Here is a 27,367-nt window from a genome sequence, read left to right as displayed (position 1 = left end):
AGACCTCAGTGTAACGCTTAGGTGGTTAATAACAATAATAATAATATGTTTGTTTTGTGCCTATAGAGACCACGGTAAATTGGAGCCTATGAATTGTATACACCACACACTTTTTCTGCAGTTAAGGTAGGGGATAATACCTCTGGCAGTGTGTGTATAATGTGGTTCTGGGTTCTGGAAAGCTAGTTTCAGCACTCATCTTTGGGATACAGCTTAGATCTGTTGAACCCTGGGATAAATTAAATCCCAGGATAGTTAGTGAGGGGGATGGTATGATCTTGTGTCCTAAGTGCTGTCTTGGCAGGTGCTCTCCTGGATGGTAAAATAAATCCCTTTGCTTTCGATTGCAACAAAATCCTAGCAGCCTGTTACTCAAAATAAAAAAGTCTTCGCTGTTATAAATTGACAGAGGGCAGACATGATTTTTTTCAGTTTTTGTGGTTATTGTTGAGGACCTTTGATAATGAATAACTGCACAATACAAGCAGCTGGAGAGGCAATTGATAGCTAGTCCAAATGTACTAATTTACATTATTAGAATTAATATTGCTTTATATAGCAGCAACTGCTACTATGAATTCAGTCAATTTCCTTGAAATTGTAATTATTATTTGTACTACTATACAATTTCTGTTAGGTCATCTGCTTCTAATATAATTATTTTATTCTCATCGTTGCCAAGGAGTGTAATTTGTTTTTATAATATTGTTGACTGCATGTTTTATGACATTGCCCTACTCTAATGATTCCAATCTACTATCGACTGCATATATAGTAATCTTTCTGGCTCTTTTTTACTTTTTATCAGCTAAGTGGTGCCATAAGGGAGGCACACCCCAAATAAAACTGCTCCAAATAATATTTTTCTCTCTCTCTGAGCAGCACTGTTGATTGGGACGTGTTCTTGCGCTTTTGTAAAACTCAGGTGCTGCCAGGACAAGCTTTCCTAATTAATAAAAAAATAAAAGAAGAAGCATTTTTATTACCATAAATTACTGCATTATAGTATTAATTTAGGAGGGTATGACTGGGTGTTACAATTCTACTGCTTGTTAAGAATATGTAAATACTTTGTCAATTGTCTGAGCACAGGTACACTATAAGATTTAGCTCCCCTCATTATCGTGTCTATTGATTCTGCACAACCTCTCCAATTTGTCATGCACAATATTTTCATACTTGCTTTACATTCTGAATCACCCGTTTAATGAAAGGGCAGATATTTGCTACTATTTATAATACTGTCACATAGATGTTAAGTGATATAAAGAAAGATCTATTTAGCGGTAATTAGTTGCATCATATCACTATGTTCTTTTATATTGTAGATTTTCTGGTTTTATCTTCTATTCAGACTGCGCAGTATAATTTTTTGTTCGTAAAGTAGCCTCTTCTATATCATGAATTGTTTCTCATTTGCATGTTCATGTACTTGTTTGTAGTTTTCTGCTTTCAGGGCTGTATACCTATTGTCGGAGACTAGAAACAAGGGCTGTGTTGAGATCAAAGTGGTTCTCAGTAGTTTAATACAGTTAGCTATTGCAGGAAAACCACTACTTACATGCAAGTGTCAGCAATGCAACAGTCACACTTTCTGGTATCATATAACCACTGCCACGTAATGGACACTTCTTACACATGACATCAGTAAGAAGGGTAATCCTAAACTTTATTAGGACTTGAAAAATTAAAAGGACACATATTTCACTAAGTTTTTCATTTTCCACATAAAGGTAACATTATACATAGCCTTAAAAATAAACATTTATTATAAAAATATAAAACTTTAAATCAACACATCCAGTTACATCCTACACCAAAACAACTGTACAGCATTAAGAAAAAGAAATCCAAAGGAACACACATTGTACTTTTAGTCATTGTTTAGACATAATAAATGTTCTGCTCCAGTGTTCACATCACTCTTGTGACAGAATGAGGAAGGTTTGTAAAGAATTTAATCATACTGTAACTACTAGCACAGCAACTGCTCAAGCTGAAACAGTGCAGCCAAGATAAAGCTCTGCAAGTGGCAGCTTCTGAGAAACCAACTTAGATGAACTGCAAAATGCTCAACATTTTTTGATTTGTTTAAAAAGTCTTCAGTCATTGGCTGCATATACTTCCATCAAACATTGGTCCATTTCTGTTCTTCAATATGAAAGTCTTTAGCACACTATTGCATGATGAGCTTTCCAGTGTTGTATCACTCAACTTCAAGAGTTACATTTGATAAGTACAGTGTAAAATATTAGAACATAAAGTAGTTTTCTCAACAATATTAAACCCAATAGATCACCTTAATTCTTATTGAGGCTTATATACATGATCACCATATATCTACCTGGGTTCTTTTGAAGCTAAATTTAATTCACATACTGAACAGGCTTCTCAAATCTGTTCAATTAAACAATGCAGAAGGGCCCGGCACTCACAAGTGTCAATAGTTAAAGTAGACTTCTATTGTAATGGGCAACTGGATATATGAATATTTTCAGCTTCATATAAACTGTATTCATCACTTTAACCTAGATTTTTTACCTATCTTGACTGAAGTGCATCAGGTTTGCTAAGTGTTTACCATAATTATGTTGGTTGATGAGGTATAGCGAAGTAAACAGTGGTGGGTCTGCCTGTATTGATGTGAATCCTGTCGCATGCACTTTGGTAGGCAATATCTACAATGAGCTTAAAGAAAAAGAATGAATGCAAGATTACAATTTGTGCTGCTAATGTTTTAACCTGTCTTTTCTTTTCTGCTTTCACCCGACACATATGTACACAGATTACACTTTTCCTTTTAAAGAAACTTTTCATGGAAGTTTGGAGTTGTTTTACTTGCAGTTGGCAGAACTTGGCCTAAACAGAACACCAATGCAAAAAAAAAACAACACCTATACACAATACTTTTATCACACTAAAGCTGGGTACACATGTGCAATTATAGTTGTTGGAAAGGATCATTCACAATCCTTTCCAACAACTAAGCACTGCACAATGCATGAACGAGTGCTGTACATACATGCTCTATAGAGAGGGGAGGAGGAGAACAACGGAGCAGCACCCCACTGCACACTCCCCCACTTCGCCGTCCATTGCCCGTGGATCCACCAGAACGGTCGTTCGGATGATGGACGACAGGCGCTGTACACATGCCAGATTCTCTTCCGATTATCAGGCGAGAACCATTGGACGTGTGTGCGTAGCTTTAGCCCTAGAGGACATCTGCTTTGTAGAATAATAAATAGTTTTCTTCATTTTATTATCTGAATTTAGAACATTGAAATGTCATAGGGATACTGGTTGAGATGACCATGTGGATAGAAGGTGCAGTGCTTTCAGGTTCCAGAAGACAATATGATGAGATTATTACATTTTATGATTCTGTATGCTTCAGAGATAACAGCATGCTATGGCAGAGAAATGAGTGTCCCTTCTGATGTGTCTAGATATTCTTAGACTTATAGCTCTGGTTTATGTACTCTCTTTTCAGATTTATGTGTCAGATTTATCTTTGGTCTTCCAAACATGCCCACAGATACAATGGGACATCACTGTTGCAATTTATAGCAGCAACTGCTACTGTGAATGCAGTTGATTTCCTTGAGATTGTGATCTCTGTACTATTATACAATGTCTGTTAGGTAATCTGCTTCCAACATTCATTTTATTCTCATGATTGCCAACCAAAGTTTATATTTGTTTTTGGAGTATAGTTGACTGTATGTTTTATGACACTTCCCTACTCTCATTATTCCACCAATCCAATAAACTTAATTTTGATATTTTATTATTCAAAAGAAACAACATAGTTTGCTTTATAGTTGTCTATCAGTATCTAATCAAGAATTTTGCACAACCACCAGAGTCAGCAGCTATCTACCCAGATAAAAGTGCTTTACAAATATACAGCATAGAGCTCACATTATCATGGAGATGTTCTGGGAATAGCCATTCACTGTCCATTATCAATCAGGGGCTCATTTTTACAACTGTGCTAAGCACATCGCAACAATATCAACATTAAACACAAGAAACATGTAACCTTTTCCAAAGACGTCAATAAAAAAATGTTGTGTATCATGTACCATCGTATGTACAGCAGTCCGTAGTCACATTAAGGAACAAGAATGTCTGCTTCTAGTGCAAAATAACAAAAGTGAAAATATGCCAACTTTGTCGACATATACCAAATTACGTGGACAAAAAAATCTTCTTGGAATTCAAGAGTAAGAGACTCAGTCACATGGGTAGGTAGGAAAAAGTCATGTATCCAGATTGAAATCTGTGTTTTCTTCCGCAGATAGGAGAGATGGATAGGGAGCAGTAGATTTTATATTGACGTATGTTGTGTTGATAAGCACATAGTGCTCCCCAATGAACGTTGAGAAAAGTGATGAAATTTTTGAAACCAATTCAGAAAATGTTGGACGTGACTCTGGTTTTGGATGCCAGCATTTCAACATGACTTCAAACCTATTTTTTGTTAAAAAAAATAAACAAAAAAAAACAAAGTTAGTAAATCATTATTAATCAGCTATAAAGACATACAAAGGAAACACCTGGTATTTGACATATGATATCTATAACTGACATAAATATATCAACCATTAACTCACAGACACATAATGCATAAAGAAGAAGATCCACACAGAAAACTTGACTTTCACATTACAAGCCTCTCATTGGCTTAATAATAATGGTATTCATTATATTCATCGAAGATTTGATTTACTTTAAATGGGGATGTTCACTCAACAAAGCTAGTTGTCAATGTGGTGAAAATTCACTTTGCAAAAATAACTAAACACAACACACAAGGAAATGTAAAACTAAACATAAATTTTGCTTGAACATAATTGGATTATCAAAGCTAGCAAATCTGCGCTATCACTAAGTCTACACTAGCAAATCACTATGTCACTAATCACTAAAGCTTTTGTATGAATTTTTAAGCATTTTACACCATGCAAAAACACCCCAAATAGCCCATAAACGCTTGAAAAAAGCTATCAAAGACCTGTTCATTTCAGTGGGGCATTCAGAGCTTTTAAAGAATGTATCAAGTCGTTTTAGGATGTTTGTAGTGAGATTTTTGGTGGAGGATGCATTTTCCTTACAACCCATCAAGAATACACTCTGGTGTAAAGTTGCTCTTTGGAATGAATAGGAATTTCAAACATGGGCGTTTAAACACCGCGGAAACAGTCTGTGTAGACATAAGCTGGGTACACACATCAGATAATCATAAGGGACAGACAGTTGTGCATGTTGCAAGTGAGAATCTGACGTGTACAGCGGTCGCTGCTCGCTCATCTCCCCTCTTTATAGAACAGAATGGGTGTTGTGTGCATGTGCAGAAGGAGCACCCAAAACCCTACCGGGATGTGTGATGTAGGTATCCCAGGAGGCTTTGTCCTCCCATTCATTCTCGATCGCCTAGAAGGCGATGCTGCACCCTTTTTTCTTAAAAAAAAAAAAGGGTGTTGCACTTAAAAAAAACAAACGAACGGATTTTTTTTACCTTACATAAAGGGGTATGTAAAGTGAAAATTCTGAGTTTAGGTACGCTTTAATAAAATTATTTTTGATGTTGTGAGATGTAGGTTAATAAATATTCTGGTTAGGCAACCCTTTATTGCTGTTATGTAGTCCTGACATGACATTTTAAAAATGAATGAAGTTCTCGGTCAGGAAAATCCCAAATCAAATTCATGTACATTATTTTATATTTTAAACAAGCACAACTGACGTTGTCAGAGCTATGGACAATTTTAATGTTACAATTGTGTATCTGACACTTACAGTGGATCAGGACAGTATTCAGGTTGTAGTAGTCTTCGTCCTTGTAATAAGTAAATAGTTATGTCAAAAGAGTTGACATCAGGATATGGAGGTGCTCCTCTTGTCATTAGTTCCCATAACAGCACACCAAATGACCACTAGAAAAAAAAAATTAGGCATTTTAGTACTGACCAACTTTGAGAAAGTATTTAATAATTCTATTTATTCTTAGGCGATGTTCTACCTACATAATTAGTTCTTTGGTTGACCTCTACCCATGTTTGCTTTTTATTCTGCAGATCTACAATATGTTGTATGCAAACTAAATTTATTACATTACTCAAATAATTTTAAACTATTAACTGAGGTCTACTTAATGCTGCTACCACATGACTTATGTCATATCCACCATGGAAGCCTACAGTTCAAAAAAGCACATGTAAAGTTGCCAGAAGAAATTATGATAAACCTGTATTTTTTTGGATCCTTTGCAAAGTTGTTGCCTACAATCATAATAATAAATTACTCGGAGCCCAAATTTATGGATCTCCTCTGTCTGTTAGCAATAATGACTTTTGTTTACCATAAACAGAATTCATATTAAAATAATACATTTAAAATATTTATAAAATAGGTTAAACCTTGTAGAGTTTGGGAAATTTTCTGGATACATTAAATCCTAAAAACATTCTGGATTTGCATAGACAGTGTTGCACAGGTCACTTTAAATGAAGAGTGGTTGTTTGCTTGGGAAACCCCAAGTTACAATGCCCTTACAGTGAGATAATTTTCCATTGGTTGTTCATTTTTTTTTGTATAGGATGTGCCACTTGGAATATATAGTGGACATGGTCTGCTGCATTCCTGACTCTGATTCACTGAGCAGCTTGCTAATAGGTGGAGTGCCAGGTCTGCTTTCAGCTCCCAGTCCTATAGACAACAGTAGGAGCTGGGTCGTCAAACATGGACACAGTGCACTGGCAAGTATCATGCCACTCGAAGGACCAGAGCCAGGGCATAGCAGGTCTCAGTACGTATATTATTCTAATGGCACACTTCAGATAGAAAGTGACATATACATTTCTTCACTACAGCAAGGAATAACAACTTTTTAAGTTCAGCTATATAAAAGAGAAATATAGAACTACTAAGAACATACATTGGTGGTACAATTCCAAATATCTATATTTAATACAGTAACAAAACGTGTAGGAGCAAGCATGCAAAACATTTATTATTATAATGTTAACATAAACACTATGTTGATTAATACAAAATATGTGCCCTATTCAAAATACAGAATAGATTCACTTTTAGTATTTTTATCCCCAATAACAAATTTAATAGGAACAAATAAACAGTTTTTTTTGTTCTAGAATTGTTCAAATGCTAAATACAATTGTAATTCTGAAATGTAACAAATGACATTTCTTTGTTTGCATGTATTTCTAGGTTTAATGTAATCCCTCAGTAATATTGTATGGCAACATATTGTATTGCACCGACACATTCCTAGACCTCCAGTTTCACTTAATTCAAGAAAGATGTCTTTCTGAAAAACGTTTCTCACACAGGACTTCTATGGTCCCATGTGAGTGTATTAATATGGTAAGCAGATGTTTAATGAAAACCTCATCATAGTGTGTAAGTAACCATTATGTAAGTTAGAACCTCAAAGATTTGGGTGGTACTGACTTATGTCATTTGGCTTCTAAACAAACTTGGATTTTTTCATCGAAGTTATATCATAATTTTTTATTCAAGATGATGCAATGCTCAGCAGCATTGACAACAACAATTTACAAAACAGGAGAAAATAGTGTCTACCCTGCAGTTAGCGCCTAATCAATTATCCCTTATTTATCAGAGGGACCGTTGCTGGAAACAAACTGGTTGCTGTAGGCAGCTCAGATACTTTTTCTGTCTCCAGTTACTAATATATAACCTTTGTGTCTGAAGTCTGATTTATTTTTTTTGTTGTTACTGCATTATTCACATAATAGAAAATTGTTTGTGTTTATGTGTACTTTAGGAAGCCTCACAGGGCAAAATATATAATCCACTGATTATTGACAATACACTATGGAGATTATAAAAAAGGGAAATGAAAAGTAGTAGTAGTAGTAAAATTCTGGATAAATAACCCACAAGCTGCATGGAAACAGGAAAGTATTTTTAGCTGGGTAATTTGTCCTGTTCCATAGTATACCATGAGCCCATCACTAAGATGTAGGGCGTAACTTTCCAATTATGAGGCAAGTACAGCAGGTAGGTGTGTGTGAACCAAAGCACATTAAATGGCCAGTATATGCTTGCCAGGTTGTAAGAAGCAATGGTGTGCTTTAATCTGCAGCAATACTGGTATACCAAAAAAGCTCCATTCTATGATAGTGCAGAGGGATAGATCTTATGTGGCATGAACATTGAATAGTTACATTTGCAGCTGAGGGCCAACACTAACGCTTCATACACATTTGCAAATATTGTCGTTGGAAAGGATCTTTCACAATCCTTTCCAACCACAAAGGACTGCACGATACATGAATGAGTGCTGTACATACAGCACCGTCCTGCTAAATGGAGAGAGGAGGGGGAGAACGATGGAGCGGCACCCTGCTGAGCGCTCAACCGCTTCCCTTGCATTAGGATCTTTCGTCATCCATCGTCCTTGGATCCGCCAGGACGGTCGTTCGGATGATGGACGACGGGCACTGTACACATGCCAGGTTCTCGTCCTATAACCATTGGACGTGTGTACGTAACTTAAGGAAACATTAGCCTGTAGCTGGGCATAAAGTCTTATTTTTTTCCTCCACCACTTGCTAATTTATAGCACTGTTTATTACAATTGTGTAGCACTGTGTAGCTTTGTGAAATAATACACAGGCAAAACATGGCAAATTTTACTGTATAAACATTTTTTTCCCGAGTATTCGGTTGGTTCAATGTACAGCACCGCAATAACCAGGGGAACATTTGTGAGCTGTGCTGTAACTTCAGTCGGCTTTGAAGTTACAACACAGGTTAAAGAAATATTATATTTTGCATAAAATGTATTTACCACATCTGATTTTGTAGTGAACTTTTGTGTCTGCAAGCTTTCAAGTGCCATCCATTTCACAGGGAGTTTTGCTCCAGTTTTATTGTGCACACTGTAGTATTCCTTGTCATAAACATCTCTTGCAAGACCAAAGTCTGCCACTTTGACAGTGAATGTCTCGTCAAGCCTACAAGATAACATGGATAACACGGTTATAGGGATACACGTAGCGGAAATATTATAAGAAAATACATTGTAAGTCACTCTCGAATCATCGTCTACTTTATCTTTATTATTATGCTTACCTAGAAGTCTACAAACAATTGTTCTTTACGTTTATGATAAATTACCTTCTTGCTGAAATTATTTTTTTAAAGACCACATGCCACCAAGAAAAAAGCTGATTGTTCATTTTGACCCTTCTGAAAATGCTAGTTGCCTGGCTGTCCTTAGACATAGAAAATTGTACTTTTGGCCTAATCGGTAACACGGTATTGCATTTTGAATCGAATCACAGTGATTTTATAAGACCTGTACACCACAATATGTAATTTGTGTGTTCCATGCAAAAAAAAAAAAAACGACAACACAGACATTAAAGTGCCCCAAAATACTTGCCTCTATGTTAGATAAATGATATTTTTATGGACTTTACCCCAAAAACTTCAAACACACTGATTGAAGTAAGTTGTAAAAAAGGTTTATAGTAATATATACAAAATTTTGTGTTGTGGTGTAATGCAACACAAATGAGTAGGGAAAAGTGAACTTAGGTATCTTGTAGAATAAATGGCAACTTAGTACACAAACACGGATAGGGCTCTATTTATAAAACCGGAAATCTGGCATTACCTTAAACATTCCCTTCTGGGAATCAATTACTTCCATTGAAACACATAGACCTAGAAGACTCCACATGGGAATGTTTGAGGGAACATCAGATTCTCCATTTTATAAATAGAGCCTATAATGTGTATTGCGGGTATCTGTGAAACCTAAGTGTATGTATTTGCCAACTGTATGACAACGTCCAATGCTACACCAATCTTATCAATCAAAATGTTTTGATATTAACAAGGTGAACCAAATGAGCTTTAGTTCTGTTGAGTTAGTTATATCAATTTAGCAACACAGTACAGTAACAAAATAATTTATTGTACTACCTGTCTGTTAGATTAAATATTACATTTAACTAATTTTCTAGCATTGACTACTCCAGCTATCACGTTGCCCTATTCATTTTACAGTTTTATGGCATGAAAATCATTATGTCATAGTAAATTTAAAGACTTTTTAAGCACACTGACCTGTCTTTAATTAAATGTGGATTTTATTGCTACAAGAAGAAATGAGAAATGACTCAGAAATGGCATCAATCAGGTGGGAACTGCAATAAAGGTGGGGCTGGTTATTACGGCTCAGAAACCATTCTGGAGAACAAGGGCAGACAGGCATGATGAGCCAGCCAAAGTCCACACTTAGAGGGCTATTTATAGAGGAGAGTGGATACCATTATCTGCTCAACATCATTAAGTTTCTCCACACCAAATCTCCATGTGACTTGCCCAACTTGAACATCAATAATGCCAATCTTAACAGATATAAATTTAGTAATACAGATTCAAATATGTAAAGGGATTTTAAAGGCATTGCCACGCATATTTTTAATAAAAGCATGACATTTATTTCCAACATTTGCTACTACAAATTTTTTGCTGACAAACTTTAAAATTTAACAATAGAACATTATCAGTTCCAAAATTGTTAAGATTTAAATTGTCACCCAATTAGGCTCCATGGGTTTCATAGATGGACAAGGCTGCTTCATCAGGAGGGCATTTAAATGTGTTTCATCTGGGCAAACACTTTTTCTTTGTTTTCTGTTTTACACACTGGATATTATGAATGCAATGGTGTGTGGGAGGGTATCCAGAAACATCTAATAAATATGCATTTGTAGGTCTTTTACTGCTACTCAAACTGTGAAAAAGAATTATTACAATATACAACTTCAGGTGTCCAAAACACATTTACCCACAACATTTACAATTGTACTATATTTATATTTTATACCATATCAACTTCCTACATTTTCACTGTCTACAGTCTGGTTTGTTTGACTGGATATCCTTGTTTAGAAACAATCACATTTCCTGGAATAAATGTTATCCCTCAGGGACACATAACATAAAAATGCTACAGGTCAGAGCTGCACATGTACAGTAATACATTGTACTCACATTTTCATTTTATTCTGACATTAAATTACATAGCTGACATGTTTAGGCTTATTGAATACAATTTTGCAATGTAGTAAAGTCTAAAGCTTTGCAAATGGCACAGATTATGGCATGTTAACTTCATGGTGCACACCTATGCATTAACACCCCCTAAGCACCCCCACCCCCCTTGACATATGCTGCCAGTTAGATCTTAGAATGGAGCCACCATCAATTAAACATTTTTTAGAGATTTAGAAATAGAACGTCTAGCATAGACAAATGCAACTGTCATCTAAATTACATTTATTATTAAAGTCAAATTATATGTAAACCTAATCTCTGGTATCACATATAAACTTTAACTTCGTAATCTCATTTCAGCAATTGTTTTTAATCTTTTTAAATTCTACAGCTTGTATTGAATATTTGATGATTCTGCCTTGAAGGTCCTTATTCAGGCACTCCCCGTTTTGGTGTAATAATTCTTAATTGTCTCTCTGCATTGTTACCCTGTCACATGTGGCCTTGGGTGAGATTAAAAGCAGATCTATGCAGAAAAAAAAACAATAAAACAGGCCCAGTGACTCCCCCCTCCCAGGTTACTGTTCTACATTAGTCCACTTTATTATTTTTTGCATTAGGAGCAGACAAGAAGTACTAAAGGTTTTGCCCTGCCAATAAGATATTTAACCTTGCAAAAAAGTTTGAGTATCACTATTACTTACATACAGTTTCTTGCTGCCAGGTCTCGGTGCACAAACTTTTTGCTTGCAAGATACTCCATACCTTTGGCAACTTGTAAACCAAATCCTATGAGGTCTTTTACTGTTGGATTCTAAAAAAAGACATAATATATTAGTTTGTAATACTACTCCAAGTTATGAAAACAGTTCTCTCTGGGGTGGTCACGTCAACTAACCCTAACCTTTATTCTGCTTCACATTTACTTAGAATGGTTTTAGCTTCTCATCAGATATGCCACTAATATTAGGAGTTTTATGGCTTCAGTATTTTCTGTCCTATGTCTGTCTAGTATAACTGTGGACACGCAGGAAAACATTTCTGAATCAATACTTTCCTACTGCACAAAGAAATTGCTTATTTAGAAGACAACTTGGAAAGTAGGTTAGACATTAGCTGTAGGGCTTATCCATAAGCTGCATTTATTTTGTTTATGAGTTGCCTGACTCATTCTTGATTTTGAGACAGAGGTAAATGGTAAAAAGAGCAATAACAAAATGTGAGTTTCAATTAGAAATGTATATTGGAAAAGAATAAAAAAAACACTAAAACTACTTGTTCCAACATTTGCTTTTTCCTTTTTACTTTAACTAGAGTTTCTAAATGTAAAAATTACAGAGAAAAAAATGTTGCTAAATAACACTTTTTCCCAATAAAAAAAAATATTGGGTACAAAATTGGGGTAAAAGGTTGTCATGGAGGGTTGTATTTTTCAAAATTTTTTTTACTGATTTTTAAAGTGAATCTCGGGCTAAAACATTCTTTTTGTATAGTGTGTGCAATAGTTAGAACCTCTCTGGGGGTTACCTTTGGTTGTCCAAGTCCCCACATAGGTGTGTTCTCCTGGTGAGTGCCAGTAAGTGACTGTTGTACCAGTTGTACCAGAAAGGCATATTGTAAGCATGGATGAAGCCCGGTGAAATGTTAAAATGGCACAGAACTTTGAAAATAGCACGTGGAATGCCAAGATTTTGTGATCCTCTCAATAAGCATTACATTACACTTATGTTCATTTCACATGATGAACACACTTTAACCATGCATTTAAAATATCATAGTAATTGTAAAGTACACTTACATGAGTTTCATTTCTGATGAAGTTTCTGAGATCTCCATGTTTCATGAAAGGCAGTACTACCAGAGGAGAGCCTTCAGTAGGAAGGCAGATGCCTAACAATGACAGCACATTTGGATGTGTGAAATCTTTCATGATGATACCTTCCTTGAGAAACTGGGAAACTTCTTCGATATCTGTGATTCCTTAAAAATTGTACCAAAGCCATGAATTAGTTGTATACATACATACATACATACATGTATACTCGGTATGATTAGAAGTTAGTCTGGATGACATATAAAAACCCAGTGCAAGGTGAGAACATTGTGCAATTTGCGAGCTTTAATGAAAGCAAACTAAAACAAAAAACACCCCTCCATCCCCAATAACTATATATCCCATTGTGGGATTTAAACAACCTGGAGTAGTTCTCAGCCCTCCTGCTCCTCCCAAATGTTGGATTGAAGCTTTGGCACTTTTTGATACTTTGTGTTAAAGCTTGCATATCCCTATTCTCTTTCCACACATATCTTTCTATCTTTCGACAAGTGAAGCAGGCAGTTTTAGCAATGGCCAAACAGGAATGTATGAGGGCCAAAAGAAATGGAAATGACTGGACACTACTTGAAGTGCTGGAAATTCTGATCTGAATTTCTTTCTATTTAGGTGGAGCTGTTGCAAAGAGCAAAAATAAATTAAAATATGCATGTTTTCTAAAAGAACCAACCTTCAACCTGCTATATATTATGTATATTCATTTACCTAATAATGTGATTTAGTTGCAAAAATATAACTTTTAATATATGTGGCTTCCATGATAAAGAATATAAATATTTATATGTCCCTCCCTGTGCTGCCTAACACTATTGTGATGATCAGAAATAACTCCTCATCCAGGACCAGGATTATCAATCTCCTGATTTCTCGCTCCATTTTGGGGTTCTGCTAAACATCTATGTGGTGATCAGTGGTGTGGTAAAGGCAGAAAGAAAATTTTTTTTCTATTTGAAGAAGCCACATATATTAGTAGTTTTCCTATAGCAACAGGGTAGCTTTAATTTTTTTGCAGGGACTAGCACTACATATTTCAACTTCCATATTTCATACACTTGTGCTCCAGAGCTGCCATCCACATTCTTGTTTTATTTATTATGAATAAATACGTGGGTAGGTATTTTCAATGCATCCTATTCATTACTTGTTGGAGGGTATTGTCTGATTTAGTAGTAAAACAGAGTCAATTATAGCACTCCTGGAGCTTTTCCCTTTAATATATATATACCTGGTTTCCTTTAATATCTCGCACAATTATGTAAAACATTTTACATGTTTAGTGATTGCTTTGAGTTATCCTATAATTATTTAGTTTAGGCGAACCACTTACTTTAAACCAACTATATTTACAAATACCTACTGTTTAAAGATTTGACTGCACAGTGTATTTTCTTCCCATCAATATCCAAAAGAGTGCCATGATATACACATCCAAAATGCCCTGAAATAAAAAAATACTAATTATTGTTTTGCTGTGTGTTGTAATACACTAAAATATAAGCTGCAAAAAATTGTATTAACTTTACAATCATTTACTTCATTAGTTGTAGTCATGTTCCCCATACCTATGACTAATGACCCAGCAAGCTTAAACAGTGAAGCTGTGTTAACTTCAATCATCCAATCATGTGGAAACAAAAAACATTATTTTATTTTACTTTTTCATGCACAGCTTATTTGCTTATTTTCTGGGTATCCAAAGTAAGCACAGCTTCACCTTACTTACTAAGCTAAATGACCCCCCTTTGCTAAATTAGCAATCCCTTTGCCTTTAATAAATACATACATTTAACTCAAATGGACGTGTTTAATGTTATTAGCAATGCATCAAAAATCTTGTCAACAAAAATCTTCTATCTGAGTCTAATCAGATTGTGTATGTGTACTATTTAGGATTATATAAGTATGACATATTAAGTAAACACGTACCTCTTCCAATTACTTTATTAAAGTGCACAAGAAGGCGATCCACTCCAATAACCATGTGCTCAACTTTTTTCATAAGGTCTGCACTTAGGGCATTTATATCAATGTGCACATATGTCTGTAACAATGGACTTGCAATGTCTGAATCTCCACTTGACAGAATTGGGGAAAGGTCCCGGTGTGGGTATTGCGTTGGTCGGCACGATCCACCATGAGATGAATTTGGAAACTGATCTAGGGGTTTTAAAAATAAAAACAGATGTCAAAACATGCTACAGGTTACCTAAAATAATCTGACCAAGCAGTGTAAAGATATGGTTATCAAAATGTTTGCTGGATTTCAGTACTAAACTTAACTTACTATGACTGTAGAATTATCTGCTGTGTTCATTGGCTTTTTCTAATGACAGGCACTCTTCAAAGTAAACATTCATATTCATACACGATGGGCCTGATATTTTAAAGCTCTTTAAAGCTGGAGAAGATATCCTTTCATCAGTGAAGCTGGGTGATCCAGCAAACCTGGCATGGATCTGGTCCAGGGATCACAACATCTGCTAACAAATAGCATATGACTTTTAGGAAATGTATTCCAGGTTTGCTTGATTACCCAGCTTCACTGATGAAAGTGTATCCTCTCTAGCCTTGGAGAGCTTTAATCAATCAGGACCTATATGGCCATCTTTTGGCAGGAATTCAGCTTGATAATAACACCCATTTTTTTTTTTTTTTGTTTTGCTGGCTTTAATGCAATAGTTATGTATACTAATATATACTTAAAATAGATCATGATCTACATTATGAATGACCAATGGCAAATCAGGCACAATACTAACCTTGTTTCCAAATATATATCTGCAGCTGTAATTTTTAAATGACTGGAATATTAAACTTAGGGACAAGGTAGTTTGAATAGGAATTAGCTAAACTTTACTGTTGACATTTAGGATGGCCATATACAGGCTAATTACCTAGCATGGAGGGCTGTTCTAGACTATTCTGACAATACTAAGCGTATATAGCAATATTATTACTTCAATCAGAATTCGCCATTCTTCTGACTTGCATAAGCTGCTATTGTACATATTTAACTTATTCAATTCTACTTCCCTTTCCTAAGAAAAAGGCCAATCCATTCAGCAATCCAGCTTATAACACTGATACATTACATTTATATAGCAATTGTAAATTACTCAGAACTTTACAATTAAATTATGTGCTAAGAGTTGGTTTGAATTAAAATTACATGTCATAAAATAATTATTTCAGTCGTATCAAGGGCTCTTGCTGAAAAATATCATAAGACATTTACATTGTTGCTCAATGAGAAACAGATTTGTAAAAGGAGGAAGAAAGGTGTATGCATTGCTCATGGCAACTGGCAACCGACCAGTTTCTCTGCACAAGGGTAGAAAAACAAGTATTGGTTATGGGCTGTATGTATTTTCATTTTATATCGTCAGCTTGATTAAATCTGTAAGATAAAGGGGGTTAAAAACTGTCCGTGAAACAGTTAAATTAGAAAATGGAACAGAAACCACAATAAAAAGAAATCATTTTGTAGGTCATATCTAAGATTGTGTGTTTGCCTTAGAAAATCAAGGTTCAGAGTACATGAAACAAGGAAATGCCAGGAGGTGATTCATATCCTGCAGTCAGAAATGGGAGTTTTGTTAAAAGTCTTCCTCTTATCAGGCATGCAGAAAAGCAGATAGAAAAGCAAAAAGACTTATTTCATACACAAATTCCTTGTTATCTGATCAGCAGAAAGAACACGACTAAACAATCTCATAAACTAATCTTGAGGGGTGGTATACAGAATTGGATATAAGGCTAAACTATTCTCTATTGGCTTCTACTTAACTCAGAGGATTAAAGTATCTTTTACAGGGAGAACCCTAAAGCTTGTCATTTCCCTTGCTTATGAAAATAAAACACTTACAGGCTCTTACATGTTACCACTTCTTCTTAACATCAGATTCAGTTTCATTAATTTAAAAAATAGCTGCTGTGTTTTAATTAAGTAATTTATAACAATGTGTGTGTGTGCGTCTCTATGTGTGGTATTTTAGCTATACTATTTTGCCAGTATATATACTGTGTATATATATATGTAGTATAACCAAGATGGTCAGAGATGAGTTTAAGGATTCTTTGTTCTAAGTTGTGTTTAAGAAACCTAAACTGACCACAAGTTTTATTGGAGTCTATTTCTAGACTGTTCCTGCACACCTGGAATTTTTGAGTGCTCTTGTCCCATTCTGATAGACAAAGAAAAAAAAATAGAATAAGCCTTTTTATTGTTCTACCTTAATCTTAGCAAAATCAAATCTGGGGGAAGATTTGTATGAATTCTGCAGCAGTAACAAGAGTTCACTTGTTATAAGTATCTGACTAATAGAGTCAAAGCTTGTGAAATTATGACAAGTGGAAAGAGTGCTATACTGCACATACCATGGCATAAATGTGATTCATAAAATTAGACACTGCTCAGTGCTAGGACCACAAGTATGATGCACAGATAAGTCACTGGCTTCAAAGACAATCTTAAAGTCAATACTACTGAAGTACATTGAAACTGTATGCAAATACTAGCTGTGAATGCACTTTAAATGAGATGTAGAAACCACTTGCACTTTTTGACCCAACAGATTTTTAAGGTTAAACTGTAGCGAAAAAGTTGTGTTAAGTTTTGGACACAGCAGGGTAAAGGTTAGAGCATTGGTCAGGTTTTTGCTGCTGCCTGGGTTCCCTTTGGCTTTCATTCAAGAAAGAAAACTTATCTGGGGTAACTTATACTTCTCTTGTCATGTTTTTATGAATAATTCTATTCAGCAAAAATAAACAGCTTGTATTACCTGTACTCACTCTGGTCCACCTGCTTTATTACATTTTTGCTACATGTGCTACTCTTTTACAATATTGAAGAACAGGACAGCAGTCACCCTAAGCTACAGAGAAATTATTAGTGGTAAACCTGTTTGCGGTTTAGGAAAAATGAAAACAGACTTCTAACTGAAACCACAGTATTCTTTATAGACGTAGAAAGGGCAAGTGAGGGAATGCATAAAAGGTGAAAAAAAAACTGAGAAAGCTAAACAAAAAGCAAATACAGTGACCATAGTGAGTTTTTCTTTATTTACTAAATGTGTTTAGTTAATATGGGTTCAGGTATATCTCTGATTTACTGAATAGCGCTGCGTAATATGTTGGCGTATAAAAATCCTGTTTATTATTATTATTAATAATAATAATAATAATAATAATAATAATAATGTGTTCATTATAGGGAAAAAAATCAAGACTTAAATAAAATTGGCTTACATGAATAAGCATCAATACTGAAATGAATCCACATTTAACATTATTATTATTATACAGTATTTATATAGCACCATCATCTTACGCAGCGCTGTACAAAGTTCATAGTCGTGTCACTAACTGTCCCTCAAAGGAGCTCACAATCTAATGTCCCTACTATAGTCATATGTGGTTAATGTAGTCTAAGGTCAATTTTAGGGGGAAGCCAATTAACTTAACTGCATGCTTTTGGGATGTGGGAGGAAACTGGAGTACCCGGAGGAAACCCACACAGACACGGGTAGAACCTGCAAACTCCATGCAGATAGTGTCCTGGGTGGGATTCGAACCCAGGACCTAGCGCTGCAAAGGCTGGAGTGCTAACCCCTGAGCCACCGTGCTGCCCCCATAATTTTAACATGTAAAATTATATTTAGGCATGCCTTAGAATATGATTCACCAACATGAATATGTGTTATTTTTTCAATTTTGGATAAAGTAATGAAAATGTTAAGGTTAGAAACCAATTGTAATTTGTGTTCCTGTTGGACAGAACCCCAGCCCTTCCCATCTCTTGCCAATGACACTGGTACTCAAATGAACAGGAAATTGTAGGAAAATTTACCCATCTAGCAAACATCTAATAAAAAACTGACAGCAGTTGTAAACATCTAAAGCTGTTTTTATGACAGAAGCCATCTAAAACATGTCAACAACCTTTTCTCTAAATTTTCTCCAGAATTTCATTTTAGGTCTTGTCTCTTTAAACTGGACAATATTTGTAGGAATCATAGTTTGTTTTAACTATGCCCTAACAATATTATATTAACAGCACAATAAAATAAATGATAAACAAAATCTGCCCCCACCTTCTGGGAATGTAGCCCGATAGTCCACAGATTCACTAGATACCATTTCGGTGGTAGGACTAACGCTTCTTGCGCTCACTAGTCGGTCCAAGTGAGGGGTATGGACTCTGCCATCAAACAAGACACGTTCACCACCTTTATCTGCAAGAGTTGTCATTGAAATGTTAGTATGATACCCTGGAATACATGGGGAACTGCATTATATTACGTTTAAAAAGGGTTTACCTTTCAGCTGCTTTCTTTTTTTAACACACATAAAAATTCCCAGTAAGACCAGAAGCAGGATCACACAAGACAAAACTCCAGTGAATATTCCAATGTAGTTCTGATTTTGCTGAATCATTACTTTGCCAATGACAATGGATGAAACTTCTTGCAGTAGCTTGAAAATAAACAGACAGGTATTTCTTTTCAATGTGTGCCAATAAATCCTGTATAAGCATTACAATGTTAATACAATCAACTTGTTCAGTTTTTTTAACTGATAAAAGGATGTAGTAGATGTAATTAAATTTTATCCATATTTGTAATATTGTAAATTTTGTATACAAAATGCCCACTGTAATGCTAGGAGTTGTATTACATATTTTATATTATACTTTTTTTTAAATATTCTTCCCCTCTCATACAAAATCCATGAATGTCCCACTCTACTGAGGTCCACATTATTTACATTATATAGTGGTATTTTATTGTGTATTGTCTGAGTCTCCTTTTCTCCACGTCAAACTTTTTGAACCTACAATTGTGCTGATCACTACATTTACACTTTTTACCATCTACAACATCATTAACCATTCCCGGCATTTGTTTTTCAAGCTGATGTATGTATGTATGTTTATTTGCTTGCAATCAATGTTTTATTTATTTATTTATTTTTCCTCAAATTAGGTCTATCAAACTTTTTTGATTTTGGACTATGTCTGTAAAGGTTCTCATTTATCCAAATAATTGATTTCATAGTTTTCTAAGCTGCTTCATCATTTCCCAGAACTCAAGAAGTAGCATGCATAAGCTGCAAAATGGTGCTGCAAAATGGTTTTCATCAACAACAAAAATCAGCCCCTATATTCTAAAAAGCAGCACATGTACTAAGTTTTGCAGACAAACTAGCAGTCCTGCACAAACCCAGAAAATACAAATGCATTCCTGGTACCTGAATTTTCAAACATTTCAGCTGACTAGGGTGGTTCCAAGAAAGGGCTGCCATACTCCTACAAAGGCAATTTTCTATATCGTATTGGTAAGCTGACTAGCTCACCAGAGTGCTATGTCATTCAAGACACTGGCTAGCAAACACACATTAGCTAATCAGTAGATTTTAAATAACCTGATTAAAGTATGGTTTTGTAAGGTATAAAAACCCCTGGTATCCTGTAGTCTTTAGCATGAAAATCAGCATGTTCATAAACAGAGAAAAAGAAAAAAGTAGAAGATTTCTCTGTCCTAGCTGTTTTCCTCTAATCATTTGATCATGAATCTAGTTGGTCTGATGTGTCACAATAGGTTGTGTGCAATTAGTACATATTGAAACTATCTGCATGCTTGGCGGGGGGTGTTTTGAGCTGCACCTGTCTTGTACAGCTTCTTCAGATAATTATAGGGGGCTGTACACTGCTAGGAGATAACAGAAGTTTGTAATTCGCAGCAGGTGAAGAACTTAATTATTTATGATTTTTGTTCGAATACATTTTGAAAACGCAATCAACTGAAATGAAATGACTGCTCAACAAAATAATTACAAGCATGACAAAGGCATGCCCTGACCTTCAAACCCAAGGTATAAATGATTGTACACAGAAGACAAGTATCACAAATAACAAAACTCTTTCTGGAGCAACAGGTGATGGTTCGCAGCATATTACTTGCAGGTCTTACCTCTATTTTTAACTCACTGTTAGATTTGATCAGATCAGTGGACACAGCGCAAGAGACAAAATCAGATTTGGATTGGATAATTTCACAGCTCTTGTTACCAACCTTCAGTACTTCACCTCTTACAGCCTCAGAATCAATATAATCTCCCTACAAGTAAATGAGAGGAACAAATTGTACACTATAAAAATGTATGAAATAGTCCAAATATCAGTATTATACAAATACATATAATAATTAATGGCATCAGGGAAGATGTTAACCATTAACAAAATATTGAGCCAGATATTGAATCACACACAATATTTAATTGTCTAGACAACTATACAAACGTTCCACTGCTTCTTCCTGTCACACCTTCCCCATCTATGCAGAACACAGTCTACAGCAGGGGTCGGCAAGCTTCGGCCTTTAGGCCAGATACGGCCTAGCCGGTAGTTTGTTCTGGCCTAACGCCCCCTGGCTGATCTGGCCTAATGCCGTCCGGCTACCCGCGGTGGAGCCGGAACAAACTACTGGAGCCGGAGTGGCTGGAGCTCCGGAGCCACATGGGGCTCTTCAGCCTCCGTGTGGTGGCTTCCTCCCTTATTTATCGCGTCCGCCGTTAACACTTCCGTCGCCAGGGTAAATAGGGAACATTCCCTCTCCTCTGTATGCATTGCGGAGGGGAGGGATTTCCCTTCAGGGGGCGTTTCTGGTGGGGTGCAGGACTCGAGAGAGAGTCCGGCCTAGTGTGCTCCTGCCTACCCCTGAAATGGCCTAGTAGCCAAAAAAGATTGCTGACCTCTGGTTTACATTATTTATTCTTGATGTAACAGTGATAACCAGAAACAGTTTTTTTTTTTTGATCTTTGTCAACATTGATATTGCAGACAGCAACGATTAGGCAAGAAGATGGATTTTATGAGGGCTCTTAGGTGGTACCCAGCCAAAAATGGCCTGGTTAAATAACATCAATGTACTTCTTTATGGAATTGATGGGCCCAGTAAATCATGAAAAAATGCATATATCATGACATTACTAAAATGAAAATTGGAAAAAAGTTTTATTTGTTACTGTAACATAAGCCATTGTAGGTATAGCAACTGGATTTATTGGTGTACTTAAATCTGTGTAAACGGAGATAACAATATTTTTTCAATTTTATTTTGCATTATTTGTTACATGTTTATAAACTGATTTTTTTTTAAACGTTCTTAGTGCCAGGGTGTGATTCTGTATCTGGTGTCCAGAATTAGCATGGTGCCTGATCACAAAGCTGCACACAGCCAGCTAAAAAAAAAAAAAAACATGGCTGAAGCTCTTTTGAAAGCATGACAAGCGTGAACTGTGGTGTTTTTTCCTTATAGTGTGGGTAGGGAAGGGTAAAAGCTAATTTTTGTTTATAATGTCAGTTTTGATTTAACCCTTAACCTGCCCTTTAACCCCTCTTCATTCTAACACAATTTCAGATTTGAGCACTTAATACCTTACCCCATAAATGAGGCCATAAATGTTTAAATTCCCCTGTAACAAATAATCCCTAAAAGCTCTTAGCACTAACCCCCAGTGCTTAACTCTCAAAACACTGAACCCTTAAGACTAACAGTAACCTAGCATAACCTTTAATTTAATGCCTAACACCTAATAAGTACTCCCTGCTACATGCTCACTTGTCCTCATCCCTCAGTGCTGATGGCATGCACATTCCACATCAACAGCATCCCAGCTACAAGATAATGTATAATCCTTCATATTTTATCATATTTTAGCTAAAATCTTTATATATAAAATATTTAATACTGAATGAATCCATGCCGCCTAATTTGTAGAATATACTAGAGATACTAGTATAAAAGCCCAACATTATCTCCATACTTGTTAGCTGCCTTGATTTAATCCAACATTTTTAATCCAGATGGGCCCTGTCTCTCTATGGGTGATAGCCCTGCTCTAATTTATCCAGCTACGGGTCCAAAACTGGCCATTGTTTTATTCAACCCAATTTACAGCATAGAATCTTCAAATCAGAATAGCTCTCAGAAAAGTAAAAGCTGAAAAACAGCATTTGGCTTGCCAACTGCTGCCTGTAAATGGTGACAATGAAATATGCATGTGCAATATTTTAGATTTGCTGACTATAAGAAAGTAAAAAATAGCCCTAAACATAATAAAGTATTTACAATGAATAGGGAGGAAACAAACAAAACATTAAACAGCTAACTAGAATGGTTTTCACTAATGCACAATGAAGATCTAAAATTGAACATACCTTAATTTCCAGGATGTTTTTATTACCCGGAGAAATAACCAGTGGCTTATCCATTGTTTTAAACACAGGATTGTTAACAAAAGTAAATTCAGATTCAGCAGATATCACACCATCAAAAATGAAAAAGGCCTGAGTAACAATTGGTGGCTTCAAGCCTAATAGTTCCAGTGATGGAGTTGAACCGCATACTAATTCAGAAGTAGATCTTTGAGTGCAGGTCTGCAAATAAAGAAGAAAATACAATGGCTTAGTATACATTGGTACCGGAACTAGACTGTAGTTATACTAATTAGTCTGTGTCGGAATCAACTGTGAATAATCCATAAAAGTAACAAGATTTCATTTTTTACACCTTATAAATCAGCTTTGGGTTATATATCAGGTATTGTGGGTTAACTGTTTAAGCTAATCTAAACCCCAAAACAAAAATGTTATACTGTATATTACTTTCCAGTCCCTAGATGTGGTGCCTGAAAGTTTTCCTCTCTTTTTTTCTTATTTTTACCTGGTGATTGTCCAAGTAACACACTTCACCTCCTACGGGGACAATGCTTTCTTACAGTCCTGTATCCATGAAGCAACATCATTGTCACCCTAAGCTGTTCTATAGATTTAGACAAAAACTTTTTCATCTCTTCCCATTTTTTTTTACCTAATTACATTTTATTAAATTTCACTTCTGTGAACATGAAGTTACAAGGATTAACAAGTGTTTTTCTGTACATGTAAAAAATGCAATTAGCCTGAAAAAAGGAACCTCATGCAGCCACCAACAGTGGTAAAATGCATTATATTCTATTGTTTAGAATATATAAATTATTAGGTTATGGGTAAAGGCATTGTCCCTAAACAATATTATGTTTGGATTAGCATTCATAAACCCTGTAAATAATCTCTAATTTTGGTAACAGCAGTCTTTGTGTTAAAAATATTCCAACTCCAACATTGTTAAATTTTTACAACTGTGCTGAAGCTAACATTCCAGTGCAACCAAGGCACAATGATAAAACTAGCCAGCTGTAACTATTGTATTATTCTATCTAACCTCTCTGCTGACGTTTTTTGTAGCTACAGACTGACCACAAATCACAGCAATACATGCTGGTAACCTTTTTTTAACACTTTCCACCAAAAGAGAGGAGCTTTTACAGGCTGGTCCACTTTATTAGCCTTACTGCATAAGCTCTTGATGATGATTAGAGAGTCACTATATAATGAGCAGAAGCTTATCCCAAACAAGCCCCTTGCTGTGTTTAGAATCATGCAATTATTACATACCTAATCACTTGACCAACCATACACAGAAATGACAAGTAATTGCTACCTGCTGAGATCTTTATCTGCTTTAGAAACAATTATGTAAAAAAAAAAAAACAACTTTTTATTTTGAAAAAATACTACTACTATATATAGATTATAACATATATTTTTATTTATTCTTGTTAACCTGCTATGCAAGTATTAAAGAATATTTGTTTAAAAGTTAGTGTTTAAAGTAAATCTTATAAAGACTGAAGAAGATAGACTATCATTGGGGAACCAAGTTTTGATAAATCAGGCCAACTGTATCTAATGACCACTTTTTGAAAACTCAAAAATACTCATACTATATTATTGAATACCAAGTCAAAACATTCACTTTGTGCTAGAGGTGCTGATTGGGAAACATATGAAGTTGATGATCAATTGTTTCCTCTTATCCAGGAAATGAAAACTTACTAATAAAAAATGGAGGGTTCTTTCTGCTCTATTTCTAGTCTACAATATCTTTTCCTGAGATGTACACAATAATGGTAATACTTAACATGTATGGATGATATAGGAATGATTTACTAATGTAGTAGGGAGTGTTCACTGTACAGTGAACATTCACTAAGGTGAATAAATGTTCACTTAGCTTGCCAGTTCAGGTGAAGCCCTGCTCATTTTAAATATTCAGTCATGAGCAAAAGAAAACGGTGTTCCTCATTGACATTACCTAATGACTAAAGGTAACATTATATCATTTAGTATGTTTAGCAGGCATTCACTTTCCTAAATGAGTGCTCTGTACATTTTATGAAAACAACAGCATTACCCAAAGACACATGCATATCAATATTAATATGTAATAAGTATGTCCCTTAATTGCACTTGCATATCATTACCATATTATCATTGTATCACACTGGTGCAACAAAAGGTTTTGTGACTGTAATACAATATAATTTGTGAGCCTAAAGCTCACACATTATAAACTGCCAATATAAAAAGCCACACAGAAATGTCTTCAGGACAGCAAACGTTTCATTGTGCACAGATTCAAAGGATAGCTTAGTCATCTGAGACTTGTGGTAACAATACACTCCTCCACTGAAGTCCAAATAAGAAGTTTAACACAAGAGTTGTATATCCCTTTGAACATTAGTGCCCCTCAAGCCACAGTTAGTCAGTTTCAAATGACCAATGTGTCAGTGTAAGTAAAATAAAGAGTAATGAGTGACTACTGTGATTTGTCTGGTGATGTGTTTAGGAAGTTTGTTTTTGTATGTTTTTTCTAAATTATACTATACTAGACAAACAGCCCGGTATGCCAGGGGGCATGCAGCCCCTCTTCCTGTACCATACAAAGCCATATACATTGGTGGTGGGAGTACCTCAAAAGTGAAGCACAGCAAAGTCTCTACCTTGACAAATACCCTCACCCCAATGTTGAGAGGCAAGAACTCCTTTCCCACCTCCATGTGCCCCAAAATGGAGGTGGAGTTGGGATGGAAAGAGAAAAATTAGAATCTGAAAGTCACAATTTTTGGGTTAAACAAATATCTACCCCTGACAGGAGAATAGGAACAGGGTGCATGAATACTCTTTAGCATTCCCACAAAGAGTTAAGAATAAAAAGAATGAATGAATGACTGCAGCTCTATCAAATACATAATTCAATGAATGAATGAATTTAAAATACAAACACAGACATACAATAACCATCTGGTAAAACAAAACGCTCCTTTCTTTCATGACCAACTGGGGCATCATGCCTGGTTAGGAGCCTGGTTTGAATGTTTTTTTAAATTACTAAATAAAATGCCCCACACAGTTTTAATGCATTCAAGCATGATATTTAAGGTATCTCTGTATTTCCCTCGAAGCCACATAAAAAGATCTCTCCCAGCTGTATGTTTTTGTGCCCTGGTATATATCGGGCCTTTCTTGGCAGTATTTTGCTAAATAGCCTTAGAAATTGCAAGAACTTACTAACAAGATTAATTTTCCATGTGTGCCACTAACTTTTTTTTTTTAAACTGGATTTCATAGGAGGATTCACACAACCATGGCCAAACTGAAACTAGACACATGTGCTCACGCCTACTCGCTAAAACTAGCTAAACTAATTTTTATTTTGGAAATGCATGGGCTGTAGTAAATCAACCATATTAGCTGCTACATTTAGCAATAGTTTCTGATAAAGAAACATCACACTACTGACTTTACTTTGTTTGGGTATTAGATGTAACCTAGAGCTCCGTACACACGTCCAATGGTTCTTACCTGTGAAATGGCTCAGGGCCGATATCGAATGAGAATCTGGCATGTGTACAGCACGCGTCGTCCATCGTCTGAACGACCGCCTTGGCGGATCCACGGACGATGGACGACGAACGATCCTAATGCAAGGGAAGGGGGAAAGCGTGCAGCAGGGTGCCGCTCCATCGTTCTCCCCCTCCCCTCTCCATAGAGGAGAACGGTGCTGTATGTACAACACTCGTTCATGCATCGTGCAGTCCTTAGTCGCTGGAAAGGATCGTGAAAGATCCTTTCCAACGACAATAATTGCACGTATGAAGCTTTACACAAGTGGGCTTGAATAGAGATGCAAATAAAAGAGTTGCAAAGAACAAAACATATTACAGATAAGATTGTTTGAGATAATACAACAAAGTGCAGGACGCAGGGCAGCACTGGATTTCTAGTAAGATCAAGTACTTTTTAGTTCACTTCACTTTTTTGCACTTCAACATTACCATTCATCTCATAAGTCTGGGGCAGTGTGTTCTGAGCATGTGCAGGGGAGTTCATTCATTCTGGCAGCCCCAACATAATCTTGGTGCGATTGTGTACAAATAACTAAAAACTGCTATCAGGTAGGTGGGAAGAATTAATGGCAGAAATGACATAATGGGCCAAGGCTGGATAGGATACTTTAAACAGTGAAACTGGGTGATCCAGCAAACCTGGAATGGTTCTGGTGCAGGATTGAAAACATTTGA

General features: G+C 35.8%; 1 protein-coding gene across 1 annotated transcript in view; it reads right to left on the bottom strand.

Moving 5' to 3' along the window:
• Positions 1-1,648: 1,648 nt before the first annotated feature.
• MET (MET proto-oncogene, receptor tyrosine kinase) overlaps positions 1,649-27,367 on the bottom strand; it is an 86,257-nt gene continuing 60,538 nt past the window's right edge. The window contains exons 11-21 of the mRNA XM_072401551.1: positions 23,121-23,339; positions 20,872-21,018; positions 19,219-19,375; positions 18,994-19,134; positions 14,828-15,058; positions 14,259-14,339; positions 12,866-13,047; positions 11,772-11,881; positions 8,846-9,011; positions 5,806-5,942; positions 1,649-4,476 (exon numbers count right to left, since the gene is read on the bottom strand). Of these exons, the coding sequence (XP_072257652.1) occupies positions 4,266-4,476; positions 5,806-5,942; positions 8,846-9,011; positions 11,772-11,881; positions 12,866-13,047; positions 14,259-14,339; positions 14,828-15,058; positions 18,994-19,134; positions 19,219-19,375; positions 20,872-21,018; positions 23,121-23,339 (1,782 nt within the window). The 3' untranslated portion in view covers positions 1,649-4,265. The remainder of the gene's footprint in view (positions 4,477-5,805; positions 5,943-8,845; positions 9,012-11,771; positions 11,882-12,865; positions 13,048-14,258; positions 14,340-14,827; positions 15,059-18,993; positions 19,135-19,218; positions 19,376-20,871; positions 21,019-23,120; positions 23,340-27,367) is intronic.

This window comes from Pyxicephalus adspersus, chromosome 2 (assembly GCF_032062135.1).
Source record: "Pyxicephalus adspersus chromosome 2, UCB_Pads_2.0, whole genome shotgun sequence".
Lineage (NCBI taxonomy): Eukaryota > Metazoa > Chordata > Amphibia > Anura > Pyxicephalidae > Pyxicephalus > Pyxicephalus adspersus.
Note: the sequence above shows the minus strand (reverse complement) of the source record. Positions and strands in the feature narration are given on the sequence as shown.